This window comes from Zonotrichia leucophrys, chromosome 3, assembly GCF_028769735.1.
Source record: "Zonotrichia leucophrys gambelii isolate GWCS_2022_RI chromosome 3, RI_Zleu_2.0, whole genome shotgun sequence".
NCBI classification, from domain to species: Eukaryota; Metazoa; Chordata; class Aves; order Passeriformes; family Passerellidae; genus Zonotrichia; species Zonotrichia leucophrys.
This window is the reverse complement of record NC_088172.1, coordinates 59,908,332-59,925,469: the sequence shown is the minus strand read 5'-3', so window position 1 is coordinate 59,925,469 and position 17,138 is coordinate 59,908,332. Positions and strand designations below refer to the sequence as shown.

The 17,138-nt window shown below is 40.4% G+C and overlaps 2 protein-coding genes across 2 annotated transcripts in view; one reads left to right on the top strand and one right to left on the bottom strand.

Annotated features, from left to right (window-relative positions):
• RGS7 (regulator of G protein signaling 7) overlaps positions 1-14,820 on the bottom strand; it is a 235,175-nt gene extending 220,355 nt beyond the window's left edge. Inside the window, exon 1 of the mRNA XM_064708439.1 lies at positions 14,751-14,820. The gene's annotated coding sequence lies outside the window, so the exon portion shown is untranslated. The remainder of the gene's footprint in view (positions 1-14,750) is intronic.
• On the top strand, positions 14,176-15,947 carry PIGM (phosphatidylinositol glycan anchor biosynthesis class M). Its single transcript, XM_064708432.1, has one exon. The coding sequence runs from the start codon at positions 14,250-14,252 to the stop codon at positions 15,807-15,809; it is 1,560 nt and encodes a 519-aa protein (XP_064564502.1). The 5' UTR covers positions 14,176-14,249; the 3' UTR covers positions 15,810-15,947.
• Positions 15,948-17,138: the final 1,191 nt, after the last annotated feature.

Sequence of the window (17,138 nt, the reverse complement as noted above, 5' to 3'; positions counted from 1 at the left end):
TGGCTTGTAAAAGACCCAAAATACAGAAAAACCTGTGCAATTTCAAGCACAAGATGCATTATTTTGGAAGAAAAAATTGCATTTGCTTTGTATTTTGAGACATGTAGCATGTAAGGCAAGGACTTTCATACGTGTCACAAATTATGCAGACCTGGATTTTCTTAGGCTTTTTAAAAAATATTGTTTCTGCAGGAAAATAATACTAGCTTTTCAAAAATCAGTGTTCAATACAAACCCTATTGCAGGATTTGTGAGCACAATTTCAGTAAAAGGAGAGTGTTTAGGGAAAGAATGATTGGTATTTTAATATAACAAATACCTTCATAATTTAATTTTGGATTAAGTAAGATTGAAAGATAGATCCTAATGCTCTGACTAAATTCAAGTGCAGATAACTAGTCAGCTTCGTGGGGGAAACTAGAAGGGTATGGAATCAGTTATTTTCTGTTACTACTGAATAATGATCAGTACTTGAATATCAACGGTAAGCGAAGGTGATTTTATACATACAGTTGCTTTTCAAGTTGTTTCAGCAACTTCAGGCAAAATTTCCTGAATGTGCTCAGGTTTCTGGGTTCAAAATGCACAGGCAACACTCCATTCTCTATTTGCAGATGGATTAACTTTTATTTATAAAATAAAATTAACATTTCAGATTTCCTTTTAAAAATACAGGCATTGTTATTCTCGGAGAACTCTAACTACATTTGTTACCTTCAACATTTGCATACTGTGAGAGACTCAAGCTAACAGTCCATCTCCTCCAAGATACTTCTCTTTCTTCTACTATTTCAATTACTGAAAATAACTCCAATTCTTTTCATAATTGCATCCTTTAAGACCTCAGTCCAATCACCAAGTCCTTGTCTTACTGGGCCAGAGAACTGCATTTCTATGGGAAATGGAAGAGGCTACTCTCCATTCACTTACTTTTGGAAAGCGTGGCACAACAGTCTGCATCCATATGGCTAATCTGTACTCCCTCAAAACAAGGGAGGGTTCTTCCTCATTGCAAATGGTTGCTAGTCCATTATACCCATCACTACGCATTGTCAGAGAAAAAAAAAAGCAATTGCCTCAGGTGAAAATCACACCAGAAAATTCACTGAATACACAGGGTAGTGCTGAAACACAATCCTTAGCCCTGCTAAGTTTCCTAACACAGACAGTCTTAAGGCCCAAACTGATTATTTCTCCCTCACCCACCCATATTTTAAGTAGTGCACAAGAAGAAATATTATTACATCATGTGGATTGTCAAACAATTGGCTGGTGGAGCTGTAAGCAAGGTCTTTCTAAAAAGACTGTGCTCTCAAATTTTTCTGAGAGTGATATATTTGTGATGGTGCAGTGCAAAAGTAACAAGGTTTAAGACAACAGCTTCTTTATTCATCACAGTTACTGTGAGTATTATACTTAGAATTATTTTCAGACTATCATGTTAAAGATGCACTAAAGATGTGTGACTCCTTCCCACTCCTTCAAAAAAAGATGGGAGGGGAGAGAGGGAGAAAGAAGCTGAACTAGAACAGTTTGTGAAAATGACAACACATCTAATACTGAAAAAAAATCATAAAGGCAAGAGCTACATCCTTAAAATAACATTTTCAGTTTAATACAGATACTCTTTCTCATTTCCAAATTTAAGCAGGTATCCCTCCTACCGATTTTATGACAAGTGCTGTCATGTTGAGCAGTCCTTGGCTTTCTAGAAATGTTCATGCTCAACATCTTCTAAAAATAGTTCTTGGTTGTTCTTGCTGCAAGAATTATTTGTTTCAGACTATAATTTCTACTTTCCATTAACCAAGGCTCAGTTGTGTTTTGGATAAATTTTGATGTGTGAGCAAAGCTCCTGACTTATATAGCATGATGTAATTGTGATGACAAGATTGACTTGCCAAGCTAAAATACACAATGGTAAGGGAATGAATAAGCAAGCATACAAAAGGCTGGTCATATCATCAAGTCATCTATTAAAGCTGTCTAGCATTCTCTTAAAAGTGTTGAAATCTCTTAGAAATCTACCAAAAACTGTTGAGCTAAATTTATTCCCACAAATGGTGTTGGTCCTAGCCTGAATTTTCCTGAAGACATCAAGAAGACAGTGAAGGCTGCAGTGATTGGGCATTTCCTTGTCCTTGCTGTTTTGGACTGTTATCAGCCAAGCTGGAGGTTAGAGATGTTACATTGTCAACCACTACCCTTTAGGGAGAAGCCAGTTGTGTATTTCATGCGACGGTTCTACAAGAATTGGAGAGGAACAGATTTGGATGAAGAGCAAAGAAGAGTTTTCCTCCTGGAAAGGCCACCTCAAAAACTCAAGGAGAAAGCAATACTGGTTCTAACAAAAGGACATGAACTGAGAATACGAGGCAGTAGATACTGGAACAGGGAAAGAAGCTAGAAGTGAGAGCTGGTGCGTAGGCAGAGACAGATTGTACAGGAATCTGAAGGAGGACAGATACTGCTTTACACTGCTGAGTAATCCTGGCCACAAAGGTAACTTTCTCAGCTGTACAATCAATTCGGGCATATGGACAAATTATGACAAGTCTAAGAACAAGGAAGATTAAGGGGTGATTTTTATGTGCTTGGACTTCCTGGGTTAAGAATCATTGACCTGTTGCAGATTCCCACTGCTCTTCTAGGGTATTTTGGTGAAAGATAGTATCTCACATTTCCCAGCAAGCTCTCAGCTCACAAACTGAAGAGGACAGGAGGTGAAAAAAATGTAATCTAAGAAAATAAACAGAACCATTTATCTGAAGAAGAAATACTTTCTTCCTCAAAACAAAAGGCAAAGTCTAAATGCTGTCTTCCTTCTTTGAACACGAAGAGCTGCTTTATTATATAACACATATAATTGAAGCAAAAATTTAAGACTCACAAAAGTCTTAGAGCTACTTATATGGACAATCAAATAGTATCAGATAGACATTACTAATAAATTATTTACTGGTTAGTGTTCCTTTATATCTCTTCTATATATATATTCAGAACTGGTCACGAGGGAAAAAAATTGATTGGAAGTATGGGGTTTTATGTGTGGATTGGTAGTCTGAATTAGAATAGCATAAACTTTATTACTCCACAAACCAACACTTTTTCCTCCTTAAGTACAACCTTTAAATGCAGGCTCTTTTATCAGCAAAAATTTGAATCAGAATCTAATATTTTGTTTAGATCTATTTCCTCCCCCTTTTAAACCTTCATTTTTACTATTTATAAAGGAGCAAGTTTAGCTTATTACCTTATCTCATATTTTCCCACCTAATGTTTACTGTAAGAATATATGAAAGACACAAACAAAGTATTTTTCTTGCCTACTTTTCTCTGTAAATCATTTTGGTGGACTCACCTGCTCCAGCTCTCTAGAGGTATCTACTTCTTTCCATTAATCACAGTGGAAAGGTAGAGAGCTAGCATAGGCTGGACATGGAACTTTCAGACTGCAAAGACTCTAACATAACCCTAGGTTACTTCCATTCAGTTCTATACTACATAAGAGTTTCTAACACCTTCCTAAAGCAAAAAACATACAGAAAGTCATTCAGTTCTTAAATCCTCCTAAGGTCAACTGGTACAATTCTGCACTTTTGACTTGGATACCACTTCAGACCATACACATACACAAAAACTTGAAATACTGCATTATCTCATTCAAAGAAAATAATAGGAAAATTACTGAGGGGAATTGTAGATGAACCAAAGTCTGGGTCTTGTGTTTCTTCACTTATACATATTCAAACTTTTAAACATAGGTTGAAAGAATGAAGGCTTAAGTTTATATGGGAACAGACTTTAGTTCATGAAATTCAATACTTCATAAAAATCTTTGTTACAAATTACTCTCTGAAAGGTAGTAAGTCAAGCCTGTAATGCCTTAGAATTAACCCTTCCATATTCCCTTTTCTATTACTATTAATTTTTAGTTTAGTACACCTCCAGAAAGATTCATCGAGACCCTGGAGGAACAGAAGGTGGAGACAGCCTTCAGTGACATTCAAATCAAACTGACTGTCACATGGAATAGTTAATGCCAAAGCCTTTTAATGAGAACTTGGAAAAAAAAAAAGACTTCTAAGTCTACTGGCTTTTTCATCTTCTCCCTAGTCATTTTCTTTGAAACAATTTAAACTAGCAACAGTCTGCCAAGTTTAATTTGATTACCTTCAATTTTATATGCCTCTGCATTTAAGCAAAGAAAAATATGGAAAAAAATTAGCAATTCTTGTCATAATTTTTCATTGGATTGCCAGAGAACTACAGCAGAACATCACCACATACTCTGATATGTAATAAAAGATAAATTATGATGTACCTGAAGTAGATTAAAAAGAAAAAAAATCAATGCAATCAGAACTCTTTGGGAAGACTGATAACCAAGAGCCTTGAACTGTTGCACATATGTTTCCTACATAATAATCTTTTTTTCTCCTTCCCCCATGTACAACAATATATTTACCTTTAGAAAACAAGGAACTCTTCAGAGCATCATTATTGGCTGTACTTTCATCGTACAATAGGAGCATGCTCCACTGTATAAGTAAATATTACCTCAAAGTAAATAACTCACACAAATGCACTGTGCACTTCTGCTTTATTATTTGTTCCAAGGCCCATTTGCTGCCACCTCTACAAAGATTATGCTGCAATCAAAGCCAGGAATCACTTGCCACCCCTAACCTGCCAGTAAACTTCTTCATATCCAAAAAATCAGAAGTGGACAAGAATGCTAGATGGAGCAAATCTATTAATGAATATCTCATATGTGGCTTAATCTTTTTTATTTGTTTATTTCAAGAAACCAAATATGTTTCTGTTATGAACTTCTTATCCACCTCTCTCATCAGAATAGTGGTATCTACAGCAAGAACAGATATCCCAGGTCTACAAAAGGCAGGAAGGAAATGAACCTATACCGTTACAGTCAGATTGACCTTCAGTGTCTTCTCCAAACTTTTTCCATAGTTGGAAAAATGGAATCCAAATGATTCTGTGATTACACCATCCCTACCATGTCAGCTATGACTGTTCTAAGAAGAGCAGAAGAGTGCTGAAAGCACTCTAGGTACCTGTTTACCCCCTGGTTTCACAACTCCCAGACTGATGGCAGTATCTGCATATTCAAATATCTCCACAGAAGTCAAAGTTTTGATGACAGGGTTTTGTTCAATCCACAGAAAATGTGGCAAAGATTACAACACAAGTAGATTTTTCCTGGTTTGAAGAATATCTACGAAAACTTGGTTGGTTTTCTCCCCTCTTCAAATAGAGGTGCAGAAAATTTCTTCTATTTTTAAAATAGATCCCTAAAACTGGAGAGTCATGGCAAGACATCCTAAAGATCCACAAAATAAAATTGCCAGTTACTGTGGTAATAAAAATGTTTTATACCATTTGTTTCATCAGTGTTTGTTTGTAAGTTGTTAGGGTTGGAGAAACAGTACAGAGAATGTGTTAATATTTGCCTAAAAATTAAAACAAACAACCTAGGTTAGAATTATCTATTAAAAATTTCACCACTTTATGTGAAAACTTTCTTAGTGTTCTTTTTAAATCCATTCAAACAAAAAAGTGTGATGCCCCTATGGTCACATGAAAAGCCACAACCATGACAAATCTGTGTGGTGCAAGGAAAAATAGATGCACCATTTTAGACTTAGGCTTAGAGATAAATTCCCATCATGAAATTTTTCAGTTTTTAATAATTCTCCAAGGAATGAGGTAGATCTGTCCATTTATTTCAAATGGAAAATATACACCAAGTTTTGCACTAGGACATCAAAGAATATGGGGAACTTAAATCTCAGTATGGTATCTCTTTCTGCTTGAGATACTCTTACTTGATTGAAGTCTGAACTCTGAAATTCAGAGGAAAATCAAAAGGGACACTGAATAAATGCATCTTTCTGATGTTGATGGCACTAAGGGAGGAGTGTAGCAATGTTCCTTTGGGCAAGACCTGCTCAATTTTTTCCTATGCAATTCTATAAATAGCTTGGCTCTCAGAAAGGAAAATTGTCTTTATACATCAGCTCAATCAAAACAATACAGAACAAAACAAAATAAATTACTTTTCTAGTCATTTTGTACAAAGAACTGTTCCATCTTTTAAAAATTCAAATTATTTTAACAAGAATTAAAAGACAGAGCAGTCCTCCTGAAGAAGCCCCCAGGTCCACTGATGCAGAAATTTCACTTTTCAACTGTGTCTGGATTACCCTAGCTAAAAATTACTCCAGCAAGATTTTTACTGGGAGTAGAAAATGTATCTTTTCATCTAATTTTCAGGAATAACAGTTACCCCAGAAAGCACTTAAGTAGTAAGATTCATTGCAAGTAATTTATGCATTCTGTAGAAGCATGGCATATAGTTCAACATAATGTCAATTTTGCATGATTCTAGTCTTGGTTGTTTAAGGAACTCTGACAATTTCTATCACCCTTAAATAGCATGACTTCTTGGTAAGTATCAAGTTCTGACTAATCTGTTCTTTTTACAGAAACAATTGTTTTACAATTTGTACTAATACACACTAATCAAAATAAGGAAAAACTACAGTTTCTATTCATTGCATCGGTATTCAACCCAACATACATCTTATCCAGGGGATATTTTCATACTGTATTTTTTGGCACAATCAACTCTTTGAAAAGTTCATCAAATAAATATGAGATATAGCTGTCTTCTTTCTCTCAAAACACACCCTTTCCTAATCTTCTACTATATACAAGCAAAGCAGGATCCACTCTGACGCAGGATAACCACTGGTTGAATCTCTGCTTAAATATATGCAAAGTTTACGTCAGCAGACTCAAATTCTGGCAACAACCCGTCAAACTCAGCAATGTGGCAGTCAGCAAGGACAAATATTGAAATTCAACAGTAACCAGAATGAAGAAAGACAAGCAATACTGAAACAAGTGACATGTCTGTTGCCAGTTGCACTGCAGATACAGAACACTGTGTATGAATTGTCCCAAGTCTGCAAATGTGGCTTGCCTGAGTCCTCTTCCTTGGGTTTTCCCTCCTATAATGGGAGTTCTGCCTCTGAAACCACGAGTCCTCACAGCAATGGAGTCTGACTCCAACTTCTGATCCAGGTGCAGCAGACCTGCAGAGCACAAAGGGCCAGACAGCATTCCTGAGTCTGGGTGTGAAGCAGAGCATCTCCGACACACCAACTGGGGGAAAAGCTGACAAACAGATTGATGGCACAGCTGTCACTTTGAATCAGCAGAGAATGAATAAGCTCTGAAGTCTGAGATAAGAGACAGACACACAAAAGCTTAGGGGACGGCATCATTCAATACTGAAAGAAGAAGGGACAGAACTGTGAGTGCCAAAGACAGCACCAAAGACAGGATGGACTTTGCTACCAGGTGATTATACTCCGCACAAGCACCAGCACCTGAGATCATTAACGCAGGAAGAGGCAGAGCTCAGACAGTGCATAAGCAACTGATCTGGCCAAGTAACTGCCAGAAATTGAATGAAGAGCAGCTAAATATTTAGGAGATAAAAAACCCTAGGTACTGGGAAGAAAAAAAGTGAATTTCCACCTAGCTAGTGAAGGATACATCCTGTGGACCTGAGTCTCTAGGACATCTTTCTTTAGCTTATCAATCTTATGTGCACATTCTTTTGTGCATTCTTATGTACATTATCATTCTGTAGTGCAAAGTACAATGGCATTTTAACCACTATGCAGAATACAACAGGATACTGCAAAAGGAATAATAAGGTAGAATTATTACTCAAGGACACTTTTCAAGATTTTGTTTCTGATAAGCTGGCAAAAAGAGAAAGGCAATGGCATTAAAAGGACATATCCCCATAAATGCATTTAAAAGGTTTCAGAAAAATTGAGGATTCTTTCCCAAAAAATATTAAGACCATGCCATCCTCAAGAAAATAGTGAAGGGGAAAAGTTTAATAATAGTAAGAGTTCAAAAGATTTTAAACAGTTATTTAACCAGTTGTAAATTATTCATGAGAGAAGACAGGGAAGCCCTTTATTGGTTAAGGCCAAAAGCACCAAAGCCAGCTAAAAGAATGTTTCCTTCCCTTTCCAGAGGGAGTATTTGAAGCTTAAAATAACAAAGAACTAGGGGTTTCAAAACTTTTGAAGTATGAAGAAACCCAAATAATCTTCATTCTCATTTTTCCATTCACACTGTATACCTGCTAGCAGTACCAACCATTACTCAGAGCACTCTTGTGAGAAAAGCTAACATGGTTCTTGGTTTTGGTTGTTGTTTTTCTTTGGCTTTTTTTTTTTTTTTTTTTTTTTTAATTCAGATATCTATTTAGGTAGATAGATCTTAAACACACTTGGAAGCAAAAGGCAAAATCAGCTTTGTGTAGACCTGAGGACTACTCATGTCTCTACAGACTAGAACTCCCCAACAGCTGCTCCTCTCTCCTACAGGAAGTTCCTTCATTCCACTAGGGTATGTGGGGTTTTCCTGCCTCTAGGTATCCCCAGTCAAGAATAGGAAACTAAACAGCAAGCTATTCCCTCTTCTCTTCCACCACTCCCACAGGAGGAGTCCCAGGGTGTCTATCCACACACACATGCTGTAGCTCCTCAAAAACAGCATCTCTGGAGCCCTTCCAGCACAGTCAGCCCCAGCAGCTGAGCTCTGCCTTTTGTAACAGCTGCTTCTAAACTGCTGCACAGTCACTGCTGGAAAAAGTTAGGCCGAACCATATTATCGAGAAGTAAAAGAAATCACAATCCAAAAGGCATCTACTTTTATTTTTATTTATTTATTGTCCAATACACCGCTTGCAGGTCTGAATCTCTCACAGCACACTGCTTCAGTCTTCTGTCTGTGTGAACAGCTAAGGCATCTAAGGCATCCTGTCAGCACAAATAAAGCAGGTGGTAGGACAACAATCCCTTGCCCAAGCATCTGAGATCTCCCCAATGAAAGTGAAAATCGTCCAATGGGAAGCATGTGCTCCCACTGATCCCCACACCCACTTTTAACTATATCCCTATCCAACTATCTGTCCTTTCTTTTCATTGTGACCGTAACAAAATGCCAACAAAAACTGAGAAAGTTAAGAGACCTTTTCTTTGTGATTTTCAGTGTTTGCACCTGGTATTCCAAGTACATGCAACATTGTCATCATGCTTATAGTCAGAAGAAAGAGTAAGATGTTTATTGTGAGAAGGATAGGCAGCGCTTCATAAGCCATTTTTTGGTCATGAAGTATAAAAGAAATTAAGATGTTAACTTCTCCGATCAACTAATCACGTTTAACCATGAGGTCAAAAGCAGGAAAATGCATCATTGATTTTATTGCCTAAATTTATAAACCTTTTAGTGCTATATAATATAAAATAACTGCTCCATTTGCGTTAAAGACTTGGAACTCATATTTGTATCTATTGTAAATAAAGCACCTTGGAAATCCATTTGATGCACAAAAGCATAAGAAACAGAGGTGATGAGCATTTGATGCACAAAAGCATAAGAAACAGAGGTGATGAGAATTGTACCTACTGTTCCTATCAGCCAACTCTGCAAGATTTAGTTTGAGACTTTATCTGTAATTACAGTTACTTGTTCTTATCTCAGTGAGTAACTGCAAACACAACACAGCCTGAGAACAGCAAAGTTGCATTTCAAGTTTTGTCTCTTTTCCCCTTCCAAAGAATTGGAAAAAATTTAGGCAGCTATAAACTAAAAATGCACAAAATGTTTCCCTTACACATTCAAAAGCCAGCAAGAAGTGCTGCTTAACACAATCAGATTTAGCCTTTCACAGGTGTTTTCTGGAGGTGCCACTGGACGTGTCATTCTGCACAATGGTCAGAACCCAGTAGTCTGGTGCTAGGAATCCTCAGCCCACTAAATTAATAATTTGTCATTTGGCTCATTTCTCTTTTGCCTGGGTTCATCAATTCTCTCTCTGCATCCTTTTACTTGCAGAAGTGAATAGAAAAATAATTTTAAAGCAAAGGAAATTCAACAGAATCCTCGGCTGGATGCTCCCACTTTTGGAGTGCTAATCCACCGGGCAGCCTGTGCCGTTAGCTGAAGCTACAGAAGCAGTGCACAAAGGGGGAAAGTGCTTTGTTTTGGTATTGCAAGTCAGGCAGTAAGGGCCAGGTACTGTCCATCCTAGATGCAGGCAACTCCTGTTTACCATATCACACCTCAGATTCTCCGTGGCCTTAAAGCAAAACAGGCCATATCTTTGCAATTGGCCCCTAGGCCAGCATCATACATCCGTGGACTTCTTGCCACCACATGTGTATTCTCAGATATAATATTTTCTTTTCCTTCTAATGGTAAATTTAAGAGGTTACCCCACAGACTAATTTTTATCCAGTATTTATTTTGCCTGAAGGGCTGGAATTGTACCTAATACACTGACATAAAATCAGCATAACCACTGCAAGCAGAACTCTGCCAACACCACTTGAAAGCATACTGTGCAAAATCACGATGTGGTGAAAAAAAAATAATTCCTTTACAACTCCAATCACATTCTCCAAGTAGCCACATTTATAGCACAATGTGTGAATGAGGGTATAGATTTATCAGGCAGTTTTAAGAAAACACATTAACAGAAAAAGCTTAAAGGAGAGTGGTAGTTTTCTATATATAATGGTGATTTTCTTCTGTGAAGAGTTCTAATGTGTTTTTCAGTTAATTTTTGCAAACCCTCCTGTATTACTCATTCCAGTAATAAAGCAGAAGCAAACACTTCCTTACATAATCTTAATTATATTTCTCTTTTGCTAATAATATCTAATAATCAACACACTACAAATACTTGAAAGGCATCAATCCTATTTGCAAAGCCAATTAATTTTATCAAGCTCAAAATATGTAAGTGTTAGTCACTTTTTCTACAGAATTTCATGTGCTACAAGAAACAGATTGTACTTATCATATTATCAAAAACTTACTGTCAGTTTACAAATATATTAGGCAGGAGTACTTCTCATGCAAGGAAACATTCTGAGTCCAAAACCCAAGAGAGTTAAAAGGGAACTCTAATACATTATAGCACAGCACTCTCTGCTTTCAGAAGTCTGAAGACCTAACATCAGCTATTGCCCAGTATCTTCCTTACTTCCTTAAATACTCAACTTTCCTACCACATTTTATACATATAGACTTAAGTCACTGCATACATATGGTATGACAATTCATAGAAAAACATACAGTCCTTATGATCAAATTTTATCGCATAACAACAAAGTCTAAAAGCATAGCTAGCCATTAACAATTAGATTTTGAAACGAGACTTGCATGAGAAAGGTCTCACCCTGAGATATCTGTAGAATGACCTAAAATACAGCATATGGAAGCATCCTTCAACTGCCTTCCTCCTAAAAAGCCTTTTGCTGCTCTTTCTTCCATAATTTTTCAGATATTCCAGCCTGTCCAGCCCCTCAGGCCACCTGGATCTTAAGTAAGGTTCTCACCATCACAACTCAGCATGTGTTCTTTTTTTCCTTGCACTGCTACCAGTTACAACATCTCCCTTATGTTACTTCAACACACTAGCCTCTTTATTCTCCTCAAAGTTCTGATTTAATCTGTTAGTCCCTCCAATATTTAGCCCTTGTCTACCCTTTCGACCATATGTTCATCTTTCCTGATGACCGTAGCCTCAGCTTAACTTTTCTCAAAGCATAACTTTCCACCTCAGTGTGGAGAGTAAACCTCTGAAAGGCAAGAACCTGGCCAAATGTGTGGATTGCCCCTGGCTGAGCAGGAACCAGAACAGCACTGTCTACTTCACTCCAGCTACCACCCTCCAGTTGTACCTTGGTTTTTAGATGGTTACAACTTCCATTAGGTTTTAGAATGCTTGCACAACCAGTGCAAGTTCATTGTCCTTTTAATGCTACCACTGCCATGTAAATCTTAAGTAGTGGCAGCTCCCAGGAGATAGTTCATGGAATGTATGTCCTGGTGCTGCTCAAGCAGTCTCTACTAGAGAAGGTGAAGCAAGAAGTTAATATTTGAGTTCAGGTTTATAATGCCCCAACACAAGTAGGCAATAGAAGCAAATTTGGAAGTGACCTCGGTTTATAAGATGGTCCATCTTTGAGACCATGTAAACAAAATGCCTGGCAGGTAGTGAAATAAAACCTTTATGCCCATGTGAATATACACATACATATGTAATCCTATTTATGTAATGGCAACTCCACACTTTTCTTCATGCTGTTTGTACCTTTGTGTGCACTGGAATCAATCAGCCTCAGTCCCAGTAGTTCTATGAGCTTTTATCTCCCAGCATTTTCTAAAAGTGGCTCATGGTGACTGATATAAATAAAAGCAGCTTTTTACAGGAACAACAGATTTATAACTTTAATAAGACTGCCCTCCTTCCTGCATTTAAGTCTACAGTACATGACAAATCAGGTTAAGCAAGCTGGTATCAAATCTGAAGCCAAATGCATTTTTGAGCCAAATCTTAATTCTCCAAAGAGCTTCAAGCATATTTTGAAGATGTTAAATTATTGATAAGGAAAATCAATTCTTTTTCCAGCTCAGGCAATGTCATACAGTCAGAGTAGCTAAGGCAGATTTTCTGTTTTATTTACATCATGACCCTTTAGAATTAAATTACCTACTTTGTTCCTCTTTAGAATCCTGATAAACAGTCACTACCGACAGCTTAACAACTTCGGTTAATGTCAGATAAAAGATTTGTCTGAAAACAGACTGTCAGAAACAGACAAGAAAACCATGAGACACCAGCATACTCGTAAGTTTATTTATAAAACTCATTCCACCAATGTCATTAAACCTGGACACTTAAGCAAATAAACTACAACGTGTTCTGATCTGACCATGAACAGCTTCCTCCAAGGGTCAGAAATAATAAAACACATTCCATTCACGAAGGCATCAAAACAGCAAACAATCCTGGGAAAACATTGGCAGATGGCAAGAACAGTTCTTTGCAAACTTTTCCAAACCAAAAAATTAGTAGTATCTACACATATCTACTTCCAAGTTATTTCAGTCCCAGTGATTTTATTCAGTATCGATTTCCTAGCTTTCCCAGATAAAAACTTGGGCCCAACAATGGTTATGGGGATGGAAGCATCTTTAAAAGTACCCCAACCATTAGTACAAGATACATAAAAGAGGAAAAAAAAGAAAATGTTACCAATCTTTCCCATTCTAAAGTAGAACAGCAATAGTGAACAAGCAATTATTTACCAAGGATCAACAACCACCTTAATTTCATTCCCTTTCCCAAAAACATCCTAACAATGACTTTTAGGACTTCATGACATCATATGGTGAGTTAATGGACAATTCCCTCGGGATTTCCTGTTGAAGATGTCCAGTTTAGTAAAAAATGCAGGTATCTGACAGAGGAAAAACTGACTCTCCAGATTAGTTACTATGCTTCTCCCATCAGATATTTCAGACTATATTCCATTGTACTGTTATATACAGAAGATCAGCCTTAACAGATAAAAATCAGTAACTGTGTGCACACAAACAAAAATATCTTTTGTTCCCTGAATATCCTACCAGTTAGGCCACCCTCCAAGATGCCTCTGCCAAATGCAAAAGATCGGTTCCCAGTTCTTTGATGGGTGTCCCCAGAACTGAGAAAAAGCAGATTATTTCCTGTAAGTGATGTGAGCCATCAACGCTACAGCTCCCAAAATATTCCCAAATGAAACCACTCAGCAAAAACAGTGAGGTTGCAATTAACTACTAAACAAGCAAATTCATATTTTTGATTAATAAAGCATGTCTAAGAAAATCCCTTATAAATTCTAATATGAAACCCGCAATAGCAATAAGTAATAAATGCCTGTTTTTCAATCAGCCCCAATTCAAATGTGACATGGCAAATAACCAGACAGGAAAACTATCTGAAAAACATACATAATAGGCCCTCAAAATAGAGCTGAATTAATTCCTTTGTCGTGAGTGACTCTCTATAAGCTCCAATTTTCACGACACTGTTTAAGATCTAATTAAATGAGAAATCTACTGCGGCAGGAAGCTCACCTAAGCGCTCCGGAGAGCGCTCGTACGTCTAGGCAAAACACGGCCACTTGCGGAAGGTAAATAACAGATGCTGTTTTCCCCTCTTACTTAACTACTGCTGCATCTGCCGCCTCTCTGCCCGTGCAGCCGACAGCTCAGGGCAGGCTGAGGGGCAATGGGCAGCGGCGGTGCCGGGGGCAGTGCGGGTGGCGGTGCCCCGCAGCTCTTCCCGGACCCCGGTGCCGATGTCCCGCCAGGCTCCCAGCCCGCAGCAGAGGCACCGCTGCCCACCGCCCCCCACGGGTCCCTCCCCGCGGCGCCCCGGCCCAGCGGCGCCCCATGCCCCATCCCAGTCCCTCTCCCCGCCGGGCCGGAGGGAGTGCGGGCCCACCCCGCCCGGGCCCGGTGCGCAGCGCGCAGGCGCGGGACCGCCTCCTACTCGCACACCGGCGGAAGCGGCACCGAGCGCGGCCGCCAGCGCCCCGTCCGCCGGGACCGCCCGAGCCCCGCGTGTCCCCGCTCCCGCATTCCCGGCTCCCGCATTCCCCCCGCCCCGCGCGGATCGGATGGCGGGGGTGGGTGCGGCCCTGCTCGCGGGGCTGCTGGCGAGGCTGGCGCTGGTGCTGTACGGGCTGCACCAGGACCGCACCATGCGGGTGCGCTACACCGACGTCGACTACCGGGTGTTCACGGACGCGGCGCGGCTGGTGACCGAGGGGCGCTCGCCCTACCGGCGGGCCACCTACCGCTACACGCCGCTCCTGGCCTGGCTGCTGACGCCCAACGTGCTCCTCACCGAGGCCTTCGGGAAGCTGCTCTTCGTGGCCGGGGACCTGGCGGCTGCCGTCGTCGCTTACCGGGCCCTGCGGCGCCGGGGGACCCCCGCCGGCCGCGCCTGTGGGTGCTGCGCCGCCGCCTGGCTCCTGAACCCGCTGCCCATGGCCGTGTCCAGCCGGGGCAACGCGGAGGCGCTGGTGGCGCTGCTGGTGCTCGCCACGCTCTACTGGGTGGAGGCGGGCAGCGTGGGCAAGGCCGCCGTGTGCTACGGGCTGGCCGTGCACATGAAAATCTATCCCGTGAGCTACGCGCTGCCCATAGCGCTCCGCCTGAGCGCCGCGCCGGGCCGCGGGGCGCTGCGGGACAGGGCGGCCAAGGGCACGGTCATGGCCCGCCTCTGGCACCTCTTGGTAACGATGCTGAGCCGCGACGTGCTGCTCTTTGGAACTGTTGCCGGATCAGTGCTGGCTGCCTTGACTGTGGCATTTTATCACCTGTATGGCTGGGAGTTTTTGGAGCACGCCTACCTCTATCACCTGACTAGGAGGGATATCCGTCATAACTTCTCTCCGTATTTCTACATGTTGTACTTGACAGCAGAGAGCAAGTGGAGTTTTGCCCTTGGGCTCGCAGCTTTCCTGCCCCAGCTGCTTTTGCTCCTGGTTGTTTCCATAGCGTTCTACAGAGACCTTGCCTTCAGTTGTTTCCTACACACCGCTATTTTTGTGACTTTTAACAAAGTATGCACATCCCAGTACTTTGTCTGGTATCTCTGCCTTTTGCCCCTTGTAATGCCTAGTATTAAGATGTCCTGGCATAGGGCCGTGCTGCTTCTCTGTCTGTGGTTCATGGGACAAGGCCTGTGGCTTACTCCTGCGTTCTTTCTGGAGTTCAAAGGATATAACACTTACTTATTTATATGGATGGCAGGCTTGCTTTTCCTTTTAATTAACAGCCTCATAATTGTTCAGATTATTGCACATTATCAGAAAGAAACACAAGTTGCAAAAAAACTGAAGCAACGATAATAAACTGTCCAAAATCCATAAACAGCCCTACTCTCCTTGGTAAGGCATCGCATATCACCAGCACTTCAACTAAAACAACTGCAGTTAAGTTGTACTAAAGCACATTGTGTGTCATTGTTACTGTTTCAGGCCGTGAGAGCACTGATGGGCCTCAGTTACCCTGAGCAGCCCAGTCCTGCCCTGAGCAGTGTCAGCAGGGGTACCTGTCTCCTGTGTGGGTCTTGAAACTGCACTGCAGCCTTCTCTCCATCTCTGTCCTCCTGCTCCTGATTGGAATCCCTGGAAATACCCTGGACCAGTTCATCACTGAAACATGTTTGGGGCTCTGGTGAATGGGCTCTGCCCATCTGCACTGACTCTCTTCACCTGCTGCTTCCAGAGACAGTGGGGCTGTGCCCTGCCCTTTGACTCCTGTGCTGGGGCCACTCTCAGTTCCTGCTCATCCTCCCTTGTGGACTAGGCCTGGCATCTTTTTCCTCATTCTCAGTGTCTGATGAGGACCTTGGCCTTTATCTAATAAAGGAGGTATCTATCTAAAGGGAGATAATAAAGGTGGAATTTGGTTATAAAATTGGAGTTTGACAGTTTTTTACATTCCAGTAGGTCAGTGGGGTGTTTGGCACGGCAATCGCTCAACATTTACAGTGGGGTTCATTTTTTCTTTTGTTTCCACAGTAACATCTTAGCTATGCACTGTTATGGGCCTCTACCTGCTCATTATGTCATTAACTCTTTGAGGTTTCTAATTTATTTCAGAATTCAGATATTCCACTCTTTCACTTATTTTTGCATATTCTGTTCTGTTTGAATTTTTTTAATGGATTTATTCCCCTTGCCATGGAGGAAGTTTTTCCCATATACCTGTCTTGGATTACAGAGATGTGTAAAGCTTATATATTTGTTTCTTCCTGCCAGGCTCCAGAAAAGAGGCCACTGCCTTACATTTCAGTTAATATAAGGTTATTGTGGGTGTTAACAATAGCAAATGCAGAGTCAAAGTACACTTAGAATGGTACCTGTGTCCCAAAAGCACTAGAGTTTATGCCAAAACAGTAATTGGAAATGTTGATTCTCAGTGGTTCTGTTTCTCTGCTATTAAAAAGAAATGAAAAAATGAAAGGAGTTGAGGAAATGGAGCATTTCCCAGAAGAAAAGGGAAGTTTTGAAATAGGAAGCTCTACAACTTGTCAAAACACATTTATTCCCATAGGAGACACAGGAAGATTTGGAATTGAGTGCCAGGTGATGATGAGAGGAGAGCAGAGCCATTTTGGAATCAATACTCTCTAGAACATCCCACAAGAGGTCTGATGTACACAGCTTTTGACA

Excerpts from the sequence above, each read along its gene's own strand:
- PIGM (XM_064708432.1), top strand. The coding sequence starts at position 14,250 with ATGTCCCGCCAGGCTCCCAGCCCGCAGCAGAGGCACCGCTGCCCACCG.